At 39.7% G+C, this 23,967-nt stretch overlaps 1 protein-coding gene across 5 annotated transcripts in view; it reads left to right on the top strand.

Moving 5' to 3' along the window:
* STRBP (spermatid perinuclear RNA binding protein) overlaps positions 1-21,911 on the top strand; it is a 108,882-nt gene extending 86,971 nt beyond the window's left edge. For 4 of the 5 annotated variants that reach the window (XM_072431253.1, XM_072431250.1, XM_072431251.1 and 1 more), the window contains 9 exons: positions 3,469-3,580; positions 5,926-6,003; positions 6,613-6,821; positions 7,708-7,866; positions 13,021-13,155; positions 15,975-16,115; positions 18,904-19,030; positions 20,114-20,158; positions 21,428-21,911. In XM_072431253.1, the coding sequence (XP_072287354.1) occupies positions 3,469-3,580; positions 5,926-6,003; positions 6,613-6,821; positions 7,708-7,866; positions 13,021-13,155; positions 15,975-16,115; positions 18,904-19,030; positions 20,114-20,158; positions 21,428-21,504 (1,083 nt within the window). In that variant the 3' untranslated portion in view covers positions 21,505-21,911. The remainder of the gene's footprint in view (positions 1-3,468; positions 3,581-5,925; positions 6,004-6,612; positions 6,822-7,707; positions 7,867-13,020; positions 13,156-15,974; positions 16,116-18,903; positions 19,031-20,113; positions 20,159-21,427) is intronic. The other variant, XM_072431254.1, reaches the window with a different exon arrangement.
* Positions 21,912-23,967: the final 2,056 nt, after the last annotated feature.

Here is a 23,967-nt window from a genome sequence, read left to right on the forward strand (position 1 = left end):
TAAAATTGAGGTTTCATAAACCTACTACCAAAACTAAGTTTGCTCTATGATTTTTCTACTTGATTATACCAGGGGTCCCCAACCACAGAGTACCCTACTGGGCCATGGGTTGTGCCTTCCTTGTTGGTTGCAGCCTTTGCTGTGACAGGCAGGATCTCTGTCCTCTCTCCTGTAATTTGTATGTATTCATTGCGAATAATTAGCTGAGAAGTGGGCTGCACAGTAATCTTACATTGACCTCACAATTACTATTATTATTAAACAGGATTTATATAGTGTCAACGTATCACGCAGGGCTGTACATTAAATAGGGTTTGCAAATGACGAACAGATACAGACAGTGACACAGGAGGAGGAGGCGAGCCTGCCCTGAAGAGCTTACAATCTAGGAGGTAGGGGAAGTATCACACACTAGGAGGGTAGATATACAATATCAGATGGTTCCATATATGTGCATTTATGTAACATTTTTTCATTGCTGAGGGTGCTTTTTGTTTGTCTGTTTTTGTTCCTCCTCCTACCACTGCCTGGTTATCTTAGTGTGGTAGAACAAGCAATCTTACTATGGGAACACGGAAGAATGTTTATTCTGTGTGGTTGTCATGCCAGACTGAATTATTTCATGGAGTTTGTCGGTTACCATAGATATCACTGTGAATTCCTAAAAGCCCATAAAAGTATTACAAACGCAAAAAATTTTGCAGATCAAATCTAGTACATCATTCTACTACACTGAATGAAATCTACACTCATCTGGAGCCTGTTGAGTCTGATTGCAGCAATTTATTAATTTCCTACGTGATGGCCATTATACAGTTCCTTATGGACATTCTCATTCTGTGTGAATAGATCGGTTTCCAGCCATGCTGCTGATTGGAATTCTTCATTGTAATTAAACCTTTAAATGAAGTGGTCTGTCTGTACTTCTGCACATATTACAAGTTTGAGTGTATTGAAACCCAAGAATGAGTATTCTGTAATATATTTTAACCTCCTTAAATGTGGTGGCTGAAGTTTTTTTCCTTTTCACCTGGTGGCCCTGCCAAAGGAACACTTTTGGTCCTAGGACAAGATGTGTTAACACTACATACCACCCCTCTCCATCCCCATCAAGTGTTATCAGGTGACTTCAGGAAGTTAGGAGCTCCCAGAGTTTCTGGCTGGGTCAGTAGATATTTTTTTGTTCTTTCTCACCTTCTTTTTTTTTTTTTTTTTATGATGATGAGATCTGAGCTTGGTGAGGCCTTACGATTCTTAAATTCTTTTCTCATTACAAACATTTTTTTGTGATTTTTGGTCATATGTGGAATAATGATCAGCCTGCAGAATGAGTTTGTACTCCTCAGACACCTCCCCAATTGTATTGCATGATGAATAGGAATCTGCCTGAACTTTTATCAGTGGTGATGATTAAAGCAAAAACTTCATTAGAAGAAAATATACCAGATCCGCAGGGAACCTTCACTCAGCCTTGGTATTGCCTGCGGCCAGTCCTTCATGTCCTATTCTACAATCCATTTGATGGACAAACTGCCTTCTGTTAGAAGCTAAGGTGTCACATTTTGTACTCATCAGTCTTGATCATCTGCTGCTACTTTCTGCACCCTAGTCTGTTTCAATGCAATAGAAAGTCATTGGAATTAGTCTGTAGAATGGCTCTTTGGGGGGCAACTGTTCCATATACAGGTAATCCTTGTTCGGCGACTTACCTGTTTACTGACTATCCCCGCCCACACTGTACATTCATGCGGCATCTCCTCTTTGGTGTTCTGGGCTCCCCCTGTCTTCCTCCTCTGTATTACTGCACGGTCCCCAGTCTGCAGACTGGTAGTGAACTTGTCACTGACAGGTGCTGTATGCTCGCAGCACTGCACACTGGGCATTCCTATGCTCCTCGCTTCACAACCAAGTCGCAGGAACGGAACCTGGATATTAAGCATTGAGCATCTGTAGTCAACTTCACTAGATGGAGGTTAACCATCTTTAATTCTGCTGGGCAGCAAGTAAAATCTTTCAAAATATTATTATTAATATTATTATTATTATTATTATTATTATTAAACAGTATTTAACTAGCACCAACATATACATGTTGGTGCACTGTACATAAGAGCTCCAAATGACAGACAGATACAGACAGTGACACAGGAGGAGGAGAGGATCCTGTCTAGAAGAGCTTACAATCTAAGAGGTGGGGGAAGAATCACACGATAGGAGGGGAGATATGGAATGGGGGGGAAGTAGTGAAGGTTTTAATCAACCGAAAAAGACGCAGCAGAAGAGGAGTGGTGGGAAGGATGGATAAGTCTTGCTGCAGCGTTTATAATAGATTGTAGAGGAGAGAGTTCCAATAAAATGAATCCCAAAATGATAGTCTATTCATTTTATGGCCATGTTCATGTTCCAAGATTAGCAATATAAAAATTGTTGAATTGGTTGACGTGTGCTAGCAGATTTATGTGCAAAAAAATCCTAAGATGACCACGCAATAGTAGGCATGATATTGTAAATTATGAACAGCCCTTCTCTCTTCTCACATAGTTTTCTCCTTACCTCTCCATATCCTGGTTTTTGCTATATTACCTCTCCATATCCCAGACCTAAGGGTTTTTTTTACAGGCCATTGTGGAATTGCAAGACGAGCACCCATCAATAATTACCAACTTTGTTAGTTGGAATACATAACTTAAAGGATAGGTAAACCCCAACAATTGACTTAGCTTATTTGCCCATTTTGGTCTTTTAAACATACCTGTGGGTATTTTTGGACTACTACTGTGGGTTTTGATGGACTACAAAATGATGTTGTGGAGAAAGGAAGGCATTTCAAAGTTTAGCAGGAGACAACTTATCAGGCATGACACTATTTCCCTCTGTTTCAGTCCAGAACAAATACCAAAATTGTGTGTCACAATAGCAAAAATCAAAGGACATTAGGGTAGGTGAACAGGTATTTTTCTGTACCTGCTTTCAAGTATTGCAAAGATGTACTGAATTTTTTTTTTGCCCTGGTAAGCTATAGTTGTACAAGTGTCTATGGAAGGCTAGGATTTGAAGCTTTATAACTACTCCAACTTGGTAAACTTTTAAACTATAGAAACAATTTGCTGCATTGAAATGTATTTAATGGTAAAAAACACGTAAATCCATCTATAGAAGCCTTTAGGCAATCTGTAGTGTGTGTGCATTGATAATTAAAATACAAGTTGAAATATGGGTTCAGTTTTTTTCTTTCACATCAGCTTCTGCTTTTCACATCAGCAGTTTGATAGTCAATTGGATATTATTACAGATGTGATGGATGAGTTAACAGACAGTCATTCAGACTGTCACAGTAGATGGATCTCTAGTTACCAGTATACAGCAATAGACATTTGTATTTTCTACTTGAAATGATAACCTAACTTTCTAAAATTGAAGCTCTCAGAAGAAGCATTGTTTTTACTTTTACATTTTCTCCCATTACAGCATGCACTGCGTTTGTTAGCCTTTGGACAGATTTACAAGGTATTGCAAATGGACCCCTTGCCATCAAATAAACCCTTCCAGAAATATTCCTGGTCAAGCACAGAAAGAGAAGGTAAGAGCCTAGAAGACTTTTCCTATTTGCTGTTCCTGTACACATGTAGAACTAACTGGATTTCATTGTTTAGAGCAGTGGACAACCAGGGTTTCCTCCAGAAGTTGCTAGGGGTTCCTTGAGCAATGAACGGTTTGTGCCTCTCAGGTCTGTGTAAGTGACACCAATGATCATTTTGGCTGTCTCTAAGGGTGACATTCTTCCCACCGGCCAGCAATGTAAGAGGAATTCTTCAACTGATCACCACACTAATTTACTGCAAGCTATAAAAATTGTAAATATAGAAGGGGTTCCCTAAAGATCTAAAAGTTATTTCAAGGGTTCCCACATAAAAAAAGTACACTTATCCTTTTTTTGCTCCCTCCTTCTACATGCCTATCTTTGCTGTCATCAGATCATTGGTATGTGGCCCTCTGGGATCCACATGGTCACCATTAACTCTTCATATTCATGTCCGACTAATGGATGTCCTAGTTGCAAGTGAAAATCTGACGTGTACTGTGGTCTCCCAACATCATTTATCGATCCACCCTGGCAGACTGATGAACAACCAATCAGCAACGTTATAGAATACATAGAAAAGAAAAGAGGGGTGTCACTCGCTTATCCTCCCCCTCTTCTCTTCATTAAACAGAACTATGGTTTGTATACAGTGCTCATTTGCTCATCTGTTACTGGAAACATTCACAAAAGATAGTTTTCAGGGACAGTCATCTGATGTGTGTGTAGCCTAATTCTCCCCACCAGGCAGCTTCCACCGCACGTCATCAAATAACTCCATTGTTATGCAAAGTCCATCCATTGTATCCATAATTTCCACAACAGCATCAATATACAAGGGGGGGGGGGGGGGGGCTGAGAAGTTCCTGGCTTTCCCCCCTTACATATGAAATAGAAAAATGAGTGTGGGGGCATATGACAGCCTAATATCTTAGTATGTAACTGCAAAGATAGGTCTTTGCGATTCCTAAAACTTTTTTCTTTTAGTGAGAAGCTGTGATGGCAGAGGCACAAGTAAGTTTCATGTCGTTGGAGTTACGGGCCGTCATTAAGTTTTTGTTTCTCCAGGGAAAGTCAGCAAAGGACATTCACACTGAGATGTCACAAATACTGGGGGAGAAGTGTCCTTCCTACAGCACTGTCAACACCTGGATATCTTGTTTCAAGACTGGCCATTTAAGCATTCAAGATGAGCTCCGCAGTGGGCGCCCCCAACCTCAACTGACCCAGCAACCTGCGATGCTGTCCATGAGCTGAATATTGAGGACCGGCAAATATACCCACAAAAAAGATAGTCCAGATATATGAGATCTCACGGGAGTGTGTTGGGTTTGTTATCACCACTATCCTAGACATGTGCAAGCTTTCAGTGAAGTGAGTGCTGAAATGTTTGAACAGTGATCAGAAGAAGGAACGAGTTGAAGCATCCAAAGCTGTTTTGGCCCATTTTGAAGCTGCACAGGACTTTTTGGCTAGGTTAGTGACTGAGGATGAAACCTGGCTCCACATCTATGATCCTGAAACCAAGGTCAACAGTCAAAGGAATGGCTCCACAGCGGGTGCCCGCGGCTGAAGAAATTCCAAACGCAGAAATCGTCCAAAAAATTCATGGCGTCTGTTTTCTGGGACAAAGACGGTATTCTGTTGGTGGACTACCTACCTCAGGGCTCTAGTATCACCGGGCAGTATTATGCTAACCTCCTGGACCAGCTGAAGGAGGCAACTAGGCCAAATTGAACACCCTTGGTTTCCAGTTGATCCACCATCCTCCCTACTCACCTGACCTGGCCCCTTCGGACTATTATCTGTTCCTGAATTTGAAGAAACACCTGAAGGGGCAACGTTTTGAGGACATTTCTGACATCAAAGATGCTGCTGAGAGCTGGTTTGCAGCCCAACAAAGGGTCTTTTATTTGAACGGTCTAGAAAAACTGCAATTACGCTGTACCAAGTGCATCAGTCTCAGGGGGAATATGTTAAATTGATGTGTTATTTCATAACTCTGGCTCTCTTCTTTCTGGGGAAAGCCAGGAACTTCTCAGCACCCCCTCGTACATCTCCAAAAGCTATAGCTAAGAATTTAAAGTATGCTATAAAAACTTGTTTTAAAAAATTGTTATACTTCATTGTAATTTTATCATTTATTACCAAAGCATTGGTCTGTGTCTTTAGTTTTGTATTCATTACACCTCCAAAAAAACAATTAATCTCTGAGTTGCTATGTAGACATATAATAAATGTCACCAGTGGTCTGTTCTTAAAAAAAAAAAAAAAAAAAAAAAAAAAAACACTGCTAAAGACTATATCTTACCTAACAATGACATTCTTCAATTTACCCTGTACAGGTTTAAAAAGGCCATACGACGAGGGTTCTTGTGATGACAAGGACCCAAACAAGAAAATGAGACGTAATTTGCGCAAAAGTAAGTTTTTCTTTTTCCACTTGTAATGGGCTGGTTTTGTATACGGGGGCACAGTCAACTGTTATCACAAACATAAGAGGTCACCACTGTCTAGAATACCTTTGTATATCAGAGAACATCTGATTGTCTCCTGGAGTTTTTCCCATTGGAGTAAAATGAACCATGTGTTATAAGTTTTTTTGCCTATATCTGGGTTAACTCTGCACATATGGTTCTGTCTGGATTATGCAGGTTTCTACTATGTTTTTTTTCACTAATGGTTGAACTTTTTGGTCTTTTTTTTTCTATCTTACTATGTTTGCTGTAAATTATATAATCCTTCTCTATGACAAAATACTGAACTCAGTTATTAAGAGGGCTGTCCACATCTTTTGTCCATATAGGTATGTGTTGTGGTCAAGGTGAATGGAAACATTTGACTATATAGTGTGCATTTTTCAATTTATGAAAAACTTATAAAACATGGTATTGCAAGCTCTTGCTCTCATAACCTTTCTTGGTAGTATTTATATATACAATTTATCAATTGAATCCAGTAGCTTCTTAGAATGTTCTAATCCTGTAGTTGATCATACTAGCAATAGTAACTCAATAAATCTTTGTCTCCAGTTTTGGACAGCAAAGCCATAGATTCTAACCAGCCAATGAATGCACTGATGCGACTAAACCAGATTCGACCTGGCTTGCAATACAAACTGCTGTCTCAATCAGGTCCTGTACATGCACCAGTTTTCACTATGTCTGTTGATGTAGATGGAACCACACATGAGGCCTCTGGACCATCCAAGAAAACAGCCAAGCTTCATGTAGCAGTAAAGGTGAGTGGGAATGTTTCTCGAATACTTTCTTTTTTTTTATCACCTATCGGGTGTCTACTTCATTTAGTTTGTTTGGATTTTTGTATCATTAGGAGATATGATTGGTATTTTCTAAAAACGGAAATTTAAGGTTGGGCATGTCAAACTGGTTGCCTTCTTGAATTTATCTAGGATTCATGTGGCAAGTTCAGACCCATCTACATGTTGAGCTGTGTAAGTCTCGTAGAGAGAAAAGTGACAAGTTCTCATTTACACACCAAAGTGTATTGATGAAAGAAGCTTCAGCAGGAGCTTAATTACTGCTCAGCTCCCTAAAAGAAATTAACGTTTATTAGTATAAAATACCATTGTTGGCCTTGTGACTGCTAATTAGCAGTGTGTTTATAGGCCCAGAGGGGTTGGGGTGAAGACTTTGCATTAGATGGAGTAGATGGGGGAGTTGACATTCCTGTGGAGGCCTGGTGGGGCTGGAGAGTGTCAGAGAACAAAAAGCAGGGTTGATGATGTGGAGGGATGGGAAACTATGTGTTGTGTGGTATGCAGGGGAAGGGTTTGTGCCAGACATGGCCTGAGCTATGGTAGCTCCGATGTAGGAAGCAGGCAAGCATACAGAGCACATATCTGCTCCCATGCTTACCATGGTTAGAAAAGAAAAGGTCTCTCTGAAGGCAATGGCAGGATCATCAGGTATTTATTACCTTACTATGTTTTACATATATCAAAAGAAATTACATTGAGAACAAAGAAAATTATTCCTGAACTGTTGAAATAAAGGTTGACAAACACTTTGATTATAAATTGTTTATGCAGAACAGAACTAGTACAAAGCTCTATTCTGGACTATCTTAAAGTCATTGATCACGGTGTGACTTTTTTTTTTCTACAGGTTTTACAGGCTATGGGCTACCCAACTGGGTTTGACACAGATATGGAGTGTCTTAGTTCTGATGAGAAATCAGATAATGAAGGCAAGAATGAGACAATCACTTCAAATTCCAGCAATAACACAGGAAGTTCCAGTATAGACAGCTCCAACACACTGGAGGTAAGTAAAGACAGGTGATAGTACAAGACATCAGTAACAATGAGATAACCAATTATATTCTGCTTTGCTGCAGATATTCAGAAACGTTCAGAAAGTAGGTCATACTAAGCAAAAGCAGCAAACCAAATGGGCACCTAATTTTGGAAATAAATGAAATCTTTCTGCCTAGTTAGCCTTACCAAGACAAGTCAGAAGGTTAAACTCATATAACAAAAAATTTGTAAATTTGTTTCTGTTCAGAGAAGGACAGAATATTATTGGTATTGCACATTATTTATATAGCGCCAACATATTACGCAGCACTTTACAAACTCCATAGTCATGTCACTAGCTGTCTTTCAAGGTGGGAGAGGGGCTAACAATCTAATGTCCCTACCTCAGTCATAGGTGAATGGCTTTATGTATGTTAATGTATATTAATCTCTAATACAGTCTAAGGACAATTTTGGGGGGAATCCAATTAACCTAACTGCATGTTTTTGGAAATGTGGGAGGAAACCGGAGTACCCAGAGCAAACCCACATAAACACGGTGAGAACCTTCAAGCTTCATGCAGATAATGTCCTGGCTGAGACTCAAACCTGGGACCCAGCGCTTCAAAGGCCAGAGTGCTAACTCTTGAGCCACCATGCTGCCCATGGATGGGTCTTGCTTCTGGATAACACCCTTGCTTTCACCATCAACAAGGGTGGAAAAGTATCAGGATGGTAGGCGTACATTTTGCTATTCCTTTCTGGTAATAATTTCATGATAAGAAGTTTTACAACAGAAATGCACTCAACATTCCAGTATACATTAAAAACTGAAGAATTCCCATTTTCTTTTGTTGTGGTAGAAGTTGTCACAACCACTAGTGGTGGCCTGTCTTCTACACGGTTGTTCCCCCTCAGCCCTGTAATAGACTTATCAATGCAAAACCATATGGTCACTGTAGTCAGTATTACAAGATTAGAGAAGAACCAGGGAAGTGTGGGACTCCGTCATGCTCTTTCCAGATTCATGTATATAGACGCTGTACACCAAAACAAAATAAAAGCTTATAACTTGCATTATTTTTACACAGACACTTAATATTTTGGGACATGTGATTAGGCTTTTATTGGCCTTGTTTTGTTACCTGGCTTTGATGCCAAGTAACAAAACAAGGATCCATAGTCTGTGAGCCTACTCTGTAAGTAATTTTAGAAATTAACAAAAACTCTGGTAGAAATTTGGATTGCTAATACAAAAAAAACGAGGGCACTATATAGCCAGACGGACTGCCTTCCTTTTCACTGTAACTGGTACTGGACTGCACAAAAATCATACATATGCATATGTAGCCATTAGTACCCTTCTCCTTGTGCTCAACACATTCAGCGAAGCCTGCTTCTGTATGCTATGGAAGAAGTATATATCCAACAATGATGTTTAACTGCTTCAGGGGGCAGGGAAGGCCCAGATGGCTCGGAAGAGATGCCTGGGTATAAAGTGGAAACCACCAATGTCATACCTAACACACACATGGAAGCAAATAGGGACAAACATTGGTTACATGATTCACTGTGAGCATCTGCCCACAGTGGAACAACTCAATCCATCATACATATGGATGCAGAAGCCACTGATTTAAAATCTATAACACAGTGTTATAAATAAACAGCACCTACTCTTCCCTTTTGGTTTAGGTTTCTCTCACACACAAAATCTATTGAAGGCTGTCTCTCTTTTATTGATCAAGGCCTGCTGACATCACTGTGGCTCTGAAGAACATTTAATGTTGGCTTTGACTGGCGCCTCCTTACCTCAGGCGCAGGGGCAGTTCACCCTCTAAAATTGCATGAATAATCCCTTAAGGAACAGCATACCGTGACCCGAATATATGAGCCCCTTGCTAAGGTTTCCAGGTAGTGACAGTTCAGTATTAGCTAAGTGCTGCTTTGTAACACAAGACGAGAATAAGTTGTTTGTGCTGCAGCAACAGAACATATATTTATCCCATCATTAGCCAGCACACTGGTATTTAATCCTTAAAGCTTTCTACCTGAACTCTCCCAAGTGCACCGACAGCATAATGTCAGGAGTCTTATTTGTGCAGTTTCCTTTCACAGGATGCTCTGCCAGCTGGTAATTCTCAGGCTTGTGTGATGTATCATTTAAGTAACATTTAAGCCGCACCGTACACATCTTGGCATTCATTAAATATATATAGTATTGCTGAAAACCTTCATTCTCACACTAAATAAACTGCTGATGAAACACATTAGACTTCATTTATAAAGCTCAGACTAAAACATTTTCTTTAGTGCAATATTAGTAAATAGGAGAAGAATTGCAAAACAACATATGTGCAGCAAATAATGGTAACCAATGATGTCAATTAATTTTTATTTTAAGGGAGTGGAGAATTTAATTTGTACAGTTCATATTTAATATTCTAATAAGAATGGTGTTTCTTGGAAGTGACCCTGAACTCAGAAAGTGAGTACAGTGGTACCTTGGTATAAGTCCTTAATTCGTTCCAGATCCTTGGACTTATACCAAATAGGATTTATACCAAACAAAATTTTCCCATAAGAAATAAAAGGAAAATGATTAATCCATTCCCATGAAAAAAAAATCCTATAGTTATTGGCATATTATTTATTAATGGCGTTGTATAAAATAATTTAAACACTGCCTAATACTAAAGTATATAAATACAGAGCAATTAGATGAAATAAATCAAAATTTAACCTCACTTTACCTTGCTGAGAATAGTCAAGTGCCTACTAGGATGGTGCTGAGGAGGGAGGAGATGTTATGCAATTCTCAAAGAGTTATAGCGCGGGTTGTTCACTGAATGGCAGCAACTGGCATACTGACGCTCGTGGGCAGTCATGGCTTTGTCTCCAGGGAGGTAAATAGAGGTAGTGCGCGGTGTTGTGACTCATTTTTACCCATACAAGTTCTAGCACAAAGGTTGTATACCAAGCACAATTTTACGTGTCCAAACAGGACTTATACCAAGTTGGACTTATTCCAAAGCGGACTTATACCGAGGTACCACTGTATTTGCTATGGTTTAGGTAATATCTAGAAATAATTATTGTGTCCAAGCAATGCCCTGGGGATTGTACTGGTATTCCTCTGGAAAAAAATAGCTATGAACTTCCAGATATGTAAGGTTCCTAGGCACTGCTGTTCTTACAGACTTATAGGGTAGTAATAGTTCTTCTTGTTGGAAGCTCCGGGGTGAGGAAGCAAAGCCATGACTGTACAAAGTTGGCTCCGTACTAGGGAAAGAATCCGCTGCAGGGAGACCCCAGCAATATCTGCCTAATTATTTGCCCTCTGCCTGCATTTTTGGAATTCCCATTAAAATTATTTTAATACATATATTGTTACTTAAAATGGTAATATTCTAAATATAAAGATTCCTTATTGCCTCCTTAGGACAAGTCAGACCTGCTTTTTGGGATTGAGCGATCCCATGGCTGGCGCCTTGCCCGTCACTCCCAATGCAGCGTTTGGTCTTAAAGAACCAATGTCTCCACATCTGACAGCTGGCAGCCAGTACCATCCCCATTTATTCTCTATGGAGCTGTCTCCAGGAGAAACTACATGGTCTGTCTCCCGAGAGGCAGCGGTTCCTGGCCCGCAAAAAGTGTGAACATGAAGTGTTAGGTGTGCACAGGAAGTGTTAGGGTTCTGTACATATATTTCAACACATGAGGTGGTGTTTATATGACAACAATGATGGTATTTTGGAACAGAGACTGACCATGTAAACTTATTTATTTAATGTAGATTATATAGTAAAGGTCATAGAGTCACTCCCTAGTTGTCTTATCAATGAATCAAATGTGGTCACCTACATATTCCTGGCTGTACATAAAGGGTCAGCAGAGACAGAAGACTCCAAAAAAGAGGAAAGAGCTATGATTTGCATGAAGGTCAGGGACTGTTCTAAGGTATGGACTAGTTATATTTTCTAGCAAGTTCAGGCACTTTTCAAGTGAATATTTTCATTTTTATTATTTTGTCTGTAATGGGTACCAAGCTCTCTTTGAGCACTACACCAAAGAAATTATGCAGTTTGACTGAAGTTTTTATATACATCTTAGCTCGGTATACCATACTGAGAAGTGAAGTACATACAGTTCTATTTGGAAGTAATGCCTTCAGCCTTATTATTCAAACAAAACACCAATCAATAATATCTGCAGGGTACAGGCAGGTCCGGGTACAGGGAACACGGAAAACTTTGTTCAAACTACAGACCAAAGGCTTTACAGAGGATTCAAGAGTAATCATACATACGTCATTAGTGTTATATGGAAACAATAGGAAGAAAATTGCAGCTTAACGTTCGCAATTACTTTAAAATGAATATCCTTCTATACAGTAGCATGTTAAGCTTATGTCTAAACAAATACTCCATTCAAATAAATGTTTGTGTTATCAACCTCAGATATAAAAAAACTTAGTAGCCATATAAATAGAAAACTTGCTTCTTTTTAAAGCATTCTCCACATACTGGGTTTTATAAAGTCTAGTAACAGGAACTCAGCTGACATATTGTCTGTTTATAAAAGAACAAAAAAGCCACTTGCTCATGTCCTAGTTTGAGAAGTTCAGGGTAAAACCTATTTATTACTCAAATGATTATCAGAGCAATGTATCTCAGGAAAAGTGAAGCTCATCTGTGTAATATTCATCAAATAGATAATGCACACAGGTGACCCAGCATATATATTGTCTGTGGCATTTCTATTCCCCGGGTATTGTACTGAGGAACACCTTGTATATCATGCAATATTTTGTTCCCATCATGATGTGAAAGAAGATTAATAATATATTAGGATTCTTTTCTAAACTCTCTTTCTGCTTAGCTCACAGATGTTCCACTGCAGACTGTTTACTTCTAGGCCAAGCTGCACACAGGTTGCTAGATTAATTTGTGTGCTCATAGTAATTACTTGAAGCATTTATTAGCTCAAAGCTGTCTGCCGTCTTAGGAGCCATTCTAGGTTATTACAGTTTCTTATTAAATTAGAAGATAAATAATTCAGTTAAGAGGTTTCATCTAAAATTTGATGTGTCGGCTTTTACACAGTGAGTAATTAATGCCCTTGTTAACAAATATGGTGATTTTCGTATAATACCCTGAACCTTGATGATCTTTCTGTACAGGTCCGTACGCAGGGTCCTATCCTAACTGCCAGTGGGAAAAACCCTGTTATGGAACTGAATGAAAAGAGGCGAGGCCTTAAATACGAGTTGATATCAGAGAGTGGAGGAAGCCATGATAAGCGGTTTGTAATGGAGGTGAGTAGCGATTGTTCCATAACTAACACAGGTATAGTGATAAAATTCTAGGGCCATTGACATGAAAGGGACATAGAAAGGTTTTTCTAGAAGAATCTAAATTTGGACCAGACAATCTTGGGGGAGAAAAGGTTTTCATCTCTGACCCAAGCCAACATCTAATGCCTCTTCTGAAGTATTTACACATTTCTAGTGGAAGTTTGACTTACCCAGGCAAAACCCCATTGTTGTTGGCTAAATCCACCACTACATTCCTCCATATCTAGAACCATTGGGTATTTTTTCTTTTATTCCAAATAGTGCAGAAGGGTGAGCGTTTTATTTTTGGTGGGTTTACCATGAACAAAGCACAGGTTAGCAATTCTATGAGTATATACACTCATCCACCGTTTTCACGTGGTTAGAAAAAACATGGATTTTTTAGGACAATAACACAAAATAACATAAATTATTTATTTACAATAAAACTACAAATCTCAAACGACAAACAAATTTCAATGCTATAACCACATCCTATTATGTAGTTACAAACTTGAACAGTGCTTCCCATTAAGAAACTAACTTCAGCATGCAGAAAAAGACCCTGAGTAATTCTTAATTTCAAATAAGATTATAGCTTTCTTTTTTTACAACCTCAACACATCTCGCAGTTACTTTTACTGCTTTCTCAAGAAGACATAAAGCAAGTTTATCACTCTAAGAAAAGATACAAAACATATTCATAACATACTATTGGTATCAACCATAATATACATATTAATAAACTTATTTAGAGACAAATACTCACATTTATGTTAAAAATCATGTATTACATACATAATTAAGAGCAAGGAGACTTTCTTATCCCAGTAGGCTTTGGATCATTGAGAAGCTCAGACTAGTCACATATTATTCACTCTTGTCCAAAACAGCAGGGCATTTTCTTTTGAATTGGCATAGTTATTACAAAAAAATAATTTAAAGATTTTTTTAAGGTATTTAAATATATTTAATAACATATCCCCTTATTCATCTCACTTTATAAACAATTTGCATCATAATTAACTGTAAAGTAATTTCCTTCAAGCCTAATATCTAAAAGTTATATTACTCATATGATTCAAATGACTTGTATATCCCCAAAACAGAAAGGAAGACGATTTTATCTTGTGGCCTGTGGTAAATGTCTATGGAGGAACAAGAAGGAAGATTCTACTTTGTAATCATCCATAAATACAATGGGCCTGATTTATTGAAGCTCTCAAAGATCGGATAGGATATACTATGATGGGAGGACCTGTGTGATCCAACAAACCTGAAATGGGTTCTGGTTCAGGGGTTTAAAGCGTTTTCCAGCTAATGGCAAATGGTTTTAAGAAATCCATTTTAGGTTTGCTAGATCAACCAGGTTTTCCCATGATAGTCTATCATATCTAGTGTTAGAGATGCCCAAAGTAAGCTCATACTGTCTATAATAATGTTAAGACATAATATTCCAACTATATCATATCCCCAACATGAACCATATTTATTTTCTGACTTTACATCCAAGATCTATGGATTTGCCCAGATTTGTCTTTGAAACTTTTAAAGACTTCTCTGTGTGACTTGTTTTCTGATTCTCTAGGTTTAAGTGTAATTGATTTTTCTAATGAGCAGCGATTTTTGTATTTTTCTCTGGATAATTTAAGCCTTCGCAAAACCTGCACAGCCATCCTTAATACGCGGGCACACTACCATCATGTAATTCTGTTCTCTGCTCGTAGAAGATAAGATTTCTCAAATGAAATCACTTTTCTTATGTTTTTAATATAATGTCCATACACATATTCAGATCACAGGTTGGGTCACTCTCCATAGCTGCATTAGGTAAAACTTTTGACACAGCAACCTTTTTATTTTTTTCTTAATTTTGGATTTTGTTGGGTATAAATCATTTTATTAGACATACAGCATTTCAGTTTTGAGTTAAGTGGTATTTTTTTGCGTAATTGGTAGCAAAAGTTTAGAAAAAGGTCAGCCTGTAAAGAAAATGACGACAGTGGAACACCAGCTTTTTAGTCAGCACAGAGGTTTTTGTTAAATTTTAAACATTTCCTTGCTATGCAAAATTGAAAAGAAAAAAAAAAAAACGAATAAAATGGAAAAAATATACGGTAAAAACAAAAATAAAAAAATAACAACTGGGCAGAAGAGGGGGAGGCATTTAATAGGCCATAACCCCACCACAACCTCATGGGATCAGGAGTGAATTTTTTTACCCCTGTTGGCGAAAATTGTACCAGGGTTTTTTGTGCCTTCCTCTGGATCAACTATGTCCATTAGGATTTATATCTGGGATGTGTTTATTTCCCTAGTGTTTGAACTTGATGTCTTTTTTAAACCTGATTAACGATGTAACTTCATGACCAGTGCACACATAGCCTTAGTCACATTCAACTGGACTTGTTTGAAGTTGAATAATTCTTGCAGCCTATCCAAGCTGTTTTATCAGTTCTATGAAGGTAATAAATATCAATTACCTGGGTAATGTTAAACTTCCTTTATTTCCTTTGCACAGGAAATCTGAGATAGGAGAAGGCAGGGCTGTTGTGGAGCATTGCAGTGTGCTGTCAGTGTAACATTAAAACTTGCTGAAGGGGTGAATCAGTGCTGTTATGCTCCTTCTTTATCCAATCAGCACTAGGGGCAGGTCAGAGACCATGCTCTGTAGTATTTAACAGTAATGAAGGAAAGTTTGGTCATAAACCTAGTTTATGTTTGGTCAAAAAAAAGTTTAAAAGAAGAAATCTGTAGGTTTTCTATTTTCATGATTTCAATGTATTTGCTCTTTTTTTCAGGTGGAGGTTGATGCACAGAAGTTCAGGGGTGCCGGTCCAAATAAAAAGGTAGCAAAAGCCAGTGCAGCTCTTGCTGCCCTGGAGAAACTGTTTTCTGGTCCCAATGCAGCGAATAACAAGAAGAAAAAGATTATTCCACAGGTAAGACTTTCAGATGGCCCAGTGGGGGTGCCAGATACAATGCACTATTAGCTACTAAATCATTCATTGTTTTTACATACTGTTTGGTGTAAATTTGTATTAACCCTATATACTTAAATATAAACCAGTATTTTTTTTTAACATTAAAATGCCTGAATCCCAGTTTATACTTGGATCACACCAGTAGAAGGCACTGCGTCCCCATGTAAAGCGTCTTGCTGTCTCAGACAGTTTGTAACATTTCAAATGAAGACACAGCGCCATCTACTGGTGGCTAGCAATATTGCATAAAATATCATTTAAGAGCAAGTGGGCCCATCATAACCAACTCAAAAGGAAGGAAAAATCACATAAAGGTGACCATACAATATTTTTTTTTCTCTTTCGAATAAGTATATCAAAATACTGCACCATGAATGTCAGTGCAGTTTTTTCCTGTTTTTTTTCAAGTAAAAGTCGGTATGGATCGGCATGGATGCCCACATGTTTCAACTTAAGATGAAATCGGGCTAAAATCCTCATGATTCCTATTGCAGATTTTCCCTCACTTTCTGTCTGCAGAAATTCTTGTGAGCAGGGCACCACTCTATCCAAAACCAGAAAATGTTTTTGGCTTGACATCCACTTTATCAAACCACATTGATGGGATTTTATTGATTTACCTTAGAAAGAACACGTCATTGCTGGGCGAGAATCAGAATATCCAGTCTTCATATTTTAAACTGTGCAGAGCCTTACAAACTATGAAAGATTTATGCTTTCCACCTGCTGGACTGCTATTGTTTTCGAATCTTCTATTATACTGGGGGAGAGACAGGATGGAGGTACTAGAATGTGTCAGGGTTTAGCTGATCAAATAGAATATGAGAGGTGAGGCAGACAAAGCAAAGGGGTGCAAATGGGGGAGGGAGCATGAATGAAAATTGTAAAAGTGTTCCAAAAGAAATATATCCAGAGAGAGAGATTGATTTTTTTTTTTGGGCATTTACATACAAACTTGTTATTTTAGTGCAACCTCAAAGGGTAACAATAGATCAGTGAGGTGACATAATTATTATCAGCAGAAAGGTTTGGTAATAACCTGTTATATGTAGAGAAGCTTCTCAACTTTTTTTTTTTTTTTTTACACCCCAGTAGGACTCGGGGAAGTCTTAATAATTTTAATCAGGGTAAGTGGGAAGAATGCCCCCTCACGTTGGTGGTCACTGGGGAATAATGCCCGTGACGTGACGTTGGTGATCACTGGGGAAGAATGCCCGTGACGTGACGTTGGTGATCACTGGGGAAGAGAATGCCCCTCACGTTGGTGATCACTGGGGAAGAATGTTGGTGATCACTGGGGAAGAATGCCCCTCACGTTGGTGATCACTGGGGAAGAATGTCCTTCACGTTGGTGATCACTGGGGGAGAATGCCCCTCACGTTGGGGGTCACTGGGGAAGAATGCCCCTCACGTTGGGGGTCACTGGGGAAGAATGCCCCTCACGTTGGGGGTCACTGGGGAAGAATGCCCCTCTTGTTGGGGGTCACTGGGGAAGAATGCCCCTCTTGTTGGGGGTCACTGGGGAAGAATGCCCCTCTTGTTGGGGTTCACTGGGGAAGAATGCCCCTCTTGTTGGGGTTCACTGGGGAAGAATGCCCCTCTTGTTGGGGTTCACTGGGGAAGAATGCCCCTCTCGTTGGTGGTCCATGGAGTAAGAATTCTCCTCACATTGGGAGTCACTGGGGAAGAATGCCCCTCTCGTTGGTGGTCCATGGAGGAAGAATTCTCCTCACATTGGGAGTCACTGGGTCACTGGGGAAGAATGCCCCTCTCGTTGGTGGTCCATGGAGGAAGAATTCTCCTCACATTGGGAGTCACTGGGGACGAATGCCCCTCTTTTTGGGGGTCACTGGGGAAGAATTACCCTCACGTTGGTGGTCAATGGAGGAAGAATTCCCCTCACGTTGGGGGTCACTGGGGAAGAAAACTCCTTAGGTGGGCCATCAGTGGGGATGAACGTCCCTTCCATGATTGAAAAGAACGTTCCTCGGATTGGTGGTTGGAATGTTCCTTACTTTGGTAAGTCCACTTACTGTGGTGGTCAAAGTTGCCATCCTTACAGACCATGTAAAATCACTGGTATGCTGCTGGTTCTGTGGCAATGGACATGATATTACTTTTCTGTAATGGGGGAAAAACAAGGGGAAATGTTCACATATTGTGCAAAGACTGGTAATGATTTCATTAAGGGACACCTAATGTTTAGTAGACTCTTATATTCTTTAAAGCTGAACTATATTTTACAAATAGAATGAATTATAATATTGCCAGGATTCATCAGCGTATAAATACACCGATCAAGATGAAAAAGTCATCAGATGTGTAAATCAGTCTGAACCACCTGTACTCATTCCTGGAGTGGTTTTATTGGATATTTGCACCGTTACAGGGTTTATTACCATTGGAAAGCCCTCGGCTTGATTTACGTGGTACCTTGCATACCACAGCCATGGACGCGTCCTCTTCTGTTTTGTTATCGTTTCTTCCCAGACAGAACAGGAAGCTGCTAAGCTCATCCCCTTTTAGCCGTATGAGAGTTTTCTGTACAAATCCTGGAAATCCAGGTTTCGGGAAGTAAAATTTACATACAGCTGTATATTTTCACCCTGGAATAATGGATTTTTAAAGATCTAAAACCACTTTGCCTGTTATATGTTCTTAGAAGTTGAAACATATCACTCTGTTGTTAAATTGTTGTAACATTTTTACACCTTTAATTTGACATTCTTTCGGTTTCCCTGTGTAGGCTAAAGGAGTGGTCAGTACAGCGGTATCGGCAGCTGTGCAGGCGGCTCGAGGAAGAGGACGAGTGGCACTGGCCAGAGGAGCATTCGTGGGAGCTGCTGCTGCTGCCCCTGGATATATTACCCCAGGTATGGAAGTCAGGGGTTCACTTTTCATGGTATTAATCACTTTGGTTCCAGCATATTTAACCCCTTGTTTTACAGATCTGTTATTTAAATATCATGTACATTTTTTAAACATGTTTTTTTTTAGTATAAAAGGCGTTAAAAAAAATAAAAAATATGTTTAAATTACACACAAACACAACATACACTGATCAGTCAAAACATCAAACCCCTTGACCAGTTAAGTGATATCATTGACCTGGTTACAATGGCCAGTGACCAGGATGAGGATTGTTAGTAGTCAGTTCTTGAAGGTTGAAAGCAGGAAAAATGGACACATGTGTGGACTTGACAGACTTTGCAACAGGCTAAATTGCAAAGGCTATAGGTCAGAGTCTCTCCAAAACAGTAGATCCCATGTGGGGTTCCTGATACGAACTGGTCCATGGGTTATCAAAGCTCATTGATGTATGTAGGAGGAAGGTAGGTCTAGTCCATTTGGTCTGATATCATGGAAGAGCTACTGTAGCGCAAAATATTAAAAAACGCCCATGCCAAGTCAAAGTTATTTTGGTGCGATGAGGGAGCCCTACATAATATTAATCAGGTATTTTTAATCTTGGCTGATCAGTGATCTTGTGTAATGGTCATCAACAAACCTAACCCTGGGTATCTTACTTGTAAAGGGCTGGTGTATTATGTACATTCTATGATACTACCATTAGTTGGAGCAGCTTCTTCAGCTCTTAAAAGTGCCAGGAACATGCACGCCCCAGAATACATAGCGGTATGCCCCGCTGAGGTATGTTGTGCGACTCAAAACCTAAGACACTGCTTGCATCAGTTGCCAAAAGTCTTCCTTATTATAAAAATGTCCAGCTGAATGTGACAACCACTACTAAGATCTACCATGACCTGGATAAAGGATAGTCTTCCCTGATAAGGTTTCTCGATTTTCTGTTAGATTGTTGTAATGGTGGAGGAACCTGAAATAAATTCAGTGAGCAAAGTTGGGAGAGCTGGAAGGGTGTCTTTCACAGTCCACACGTAGCAAGGATATAAAAAGAATTCTAGACATATAATCAAAATTTTCTGTTTTATTTCCAGGATATGCAGCCCCATATGGATACAGTGCTGCAACACCTGCTTACGGTACGTATACAAAAGCAGATTTCATACTAGAATACAAAAATTGGTTGCACAAAGTACTGAAATTTAATATCCCATGAGGTCATGCATCTAGATTATTTATCTCATTCAGAACAGGAGGAGGGTCACACAAAACTGGCAAACTGTTCCTGGTATTAATGATGTTGGGTGTTGGAGTTGTATGGGCCCGGTTAGCTTACATCTAAGCAAGGGCCCACCTAAGTGGGGGTTCTGGTAGATCATAGACTTATTATTAGCATGCAATGACAAGCTGTCTAAAGCTAGTAAAGTATTTTCTTGTAATAAAAAAGGAATAGACTGCAGAGATGGAGACATTATCCTGCCCCTGTACATTGGTCAGACCACATCTGGAATATGCAGTCCAGCTCCCTCTGGAAGTTGTTTCAGCAACTACTATAGGAAAAGCTGAATGATTTTTAAAAGCACAGAATATAACTGGGTATTAAAGCTTTAAAATAAAAATACCAGAGACTTTTGATCCAAGGAAAATCTGATTGCCTCATGGGATCAGGACGGAATTCTTTCTTCTGTTAGAGCAAATTGACCCAGGGAGTTTTTTTGCCTTCCTCTGAATCAACTATGTCCATATGGTTTTATAACTGGGATATGTTTATTTCCCTGGTGGTTGAACTTCATGGACTTTTTGATATCTTTTTTTCAACCTGCGTAACTATGTAGATAGCCGATGGTAGATTGGGCTAATGTCATTTCGAGGGCAAAGCAAATCTTTTAAAGGGGACACTTGTTTTGGTGACTTAGAGGGCATTGCTGTTTTTTTTTTTTTTTTGGAGACATTGCCTTTTTTATTTTTATTGTGTCCATAGCAAAGCAGCAAGGGGCGATGATAAATCATCCAGAGGAGAGAAATGTTCCAGTCCAAAATAAGCTATTAAATTGAAACACATTATCAAAAGTTTGTTTTTTGTTAGGTTGTTTTAGGTTGCTTCTGACATGCAGATCAAAGCTCACATCTATGATCTGCTGATGGATGTAACATAGTGGATACAAAAGCGACAATGTTACTTTGTAGCTGCTGGCAATGAAGTAGGACAGGCCATACTACACTCCCCCCATTGACTTCATTTAAGTTTTGTTTGGTGTGTGTAGCATGCCCAATGTCAATGACTGGTTATACTATACAGGTGCTATTAGCCATTGAGGAGATGAGCATTTTATATTTGTACAGTTTCATCAGATATCTGTGTCTGTATTACACAAACCACACTCACTTGCGTGTCTTGTCTTTTTTAGGTATCCCTAAGAGGATGGTTCTCTTACCAGTTATGAAATTTCCAGCATATCCAGTTCCCCACTACTCCTTTTTTTAACAGACGCATCGGGCAGGACCATTCGGAATGTCAGAAATGGAACTTATTTTCTTCGACTTGTGGGATTTCCTTTGTAAAGACCCTTTTTTCCTACTTTTTTTATTTTAACAGAAAAAAACTGAAAAAAGAAAATTTAGTTATTTAAAACTTGAAGAAATTGTACTGTGAAATGTTACCTCATTTACAGATTTAAATAAAAAAAATAAAACTTTTACTGCCAGAAGACACAGCCATGTATAGAAAAGTCTTGTCTGGCAACGGAGGTAGCCGGCCTTCTGCCGTAGGAAAGATGTAGGCTGCACAAGTTATACCTTTTAAATGAAGTACGAAACTGTAAAATTGATAAATACATTTATGAAGGATGTATGATATTAAGCTAATAACAGAATAAAATGTTTTGTCCTATATTTACCCTGCTTTCACTCCTTTCGTAGATAAAAATTAAACTTGTTATGCTGTGAAAGTTTCCATTGGATATAGTTCTGTATAAAAGATGATTTGGAATTTCCTCCAAGCAGTCAAAGCTATGGGCAGCAGCTGTCTAGTGCTGAGCATTGTTAGAAATAGTAAAAATGGAGGGATGTTGTTCTACCAACGCAATAGCTCAATGCCAGTTCGGGGTCTGACAGAACAAATCAAATACTCCTACATTATTGAGTCATTAGCTGTGTCTATCCTGTGCAATGATTTGGACCACCTGTGGGGGTGGTGCTACCATCTGGGATGCCTGTGAGGGCAGTACTATAATTTGGCACGCCTGCAGGGGCAGTGATATGGACTGGTGCAGTGGTCGCCAACCTTTTCGGACCCACGGATCAATATTCTTACCGGCTCCGGACCGCGCATGCCATGATGCCAGGACCTGCCCACTCTCCCATCGCAGACCTGAGCCTGGGATGAGAGAGTGGGCAGGTTGTGTCCAGGGACACAACCCGCCCACTTCCCTGACTCTGCAATCCGGTCGGGGAACATGGTCCGCGGCTCTGGGGCCGGTGCACCTCCCCAGCAGGGTCCTTATCCTGACCCCGCTCGGGGGCAACAGCCAGAGCTGCAGACCACCAAAATTTTCTCACAGACCACCGGTTGGTGACCGCTGGTCTGGGGTGACTGTGGGGGCAGTGTTATGATCTGGGACACCTGTGAGGGCGGTTCTACAATCTAGGACACCTGTGAGGGCGGTGCTATGGTCTGGAGTGACTGTGGGGGCAGTGCTATAATCTGGGGTGCCTGTGGGGGCAGTGTTATGATCTGGGACACCTGTGAGGGCGGTTCTACAATCTAGGACACCTGTGAGGGCGGTGCTTTGGTCTGGAGTGACTGTGGGGGCAGTTTTATGATCAGTTTGTCAGGTCTAAATTCAACATTCAAATGTGCCTAAAAATGAAGTCAACCGTCTCCCTGAATATACAGAATGATCAGGTTTTTCCAGAAGATTTTTTTCTTCCCTGATAGCATGACCATATTCCAAGATTACTATGTCTGGATTCATTGGTCTTAGATTGTGGAAGAGAGGTTCAGGGAACATAAGATATCATTGTCACACATGGATTGACCACAACAGAACCCAGACTTGAACCCCATAGAGAATCTTTGGGATAGGCTGTAGAAGACCTTACACAGCTCCGACTTTCAAATTGAAATCCTTACTAGTACCACCGCTGCTGTCAGATGGTCACCCCATACCTATCTATCTGATCCCCTTAAATAATGTCCTCTTCGCTTCCAGATTCTGCCAATTAACTTTCCTTCTGTCAAAAGTTCTCTCTGCTACTCAGCCTTCATGGTTCTCTCAACCTCTCTATATTCAGCAGTACTTGCTGGTCCCCATACCAACCTTTTTCCCTTTCAGCCTATTCTTTGTACATTTCCTCCTCTGTTTATCACTTTCCACTCCCACCATCTCTTTATGAAGCCCCCTCCAGTTTCATAGTTGTCTGATCCAATCTTTTTGCCCATCATAGTAGCATCTGCACACATTATCATTTCCTGTTCATCTGTGTCAGTTGTCTTCTCTGTACACCCCTCTGCCAGCATTATCCTGATTATAATACAATTACACCACCCAGAACCTTCACCCTAATGACCAATAAGATTGTGTGTAACAATCACCCAAATATAAAGAAGACAAATTGTGAAATAACCAACTGCCCAAAGCAAACATCTGACTTTTATAGTCAACCAGATTTTAACTTATGTAGCAGCAAAGACCGGCATTGGCTCCCAGGGCCATCAGGATTGCAAGCACCACTCCTAACAAGAATGTATGTGGGATGGGGGCATACATAAAGCAGTGACTTCCTCAAGCAACTACAAAGCAAAAAGTAACTGTTGCATATAAGAACTGGAACTGCTTACCACTGACTATAATTCTGTTTTCAAGGCAATGACATAAACACTGCACCTTATTGATTGCTTTATACAGACAGACTTACCTTTGGTTTGGGGTCCTCATGGGCACCGTTG

The sequence above is a fragment of the Pyxicephalus adspersus genome, chromosome Z (genome assembly GCF_032062135.1).
Source record: "Pyxicephalus adspersus chromosome Z, UCB_Pads_2.0, whole genome shotgun sequence".
Taxonomy (NCBI): domain Eukaryota; kingdom Metazoa; phylum Chordata; class Amphibia; order Anura; family Pyxicephalidae; genus Pyxicephalus; species Pyxicephalus adspersus.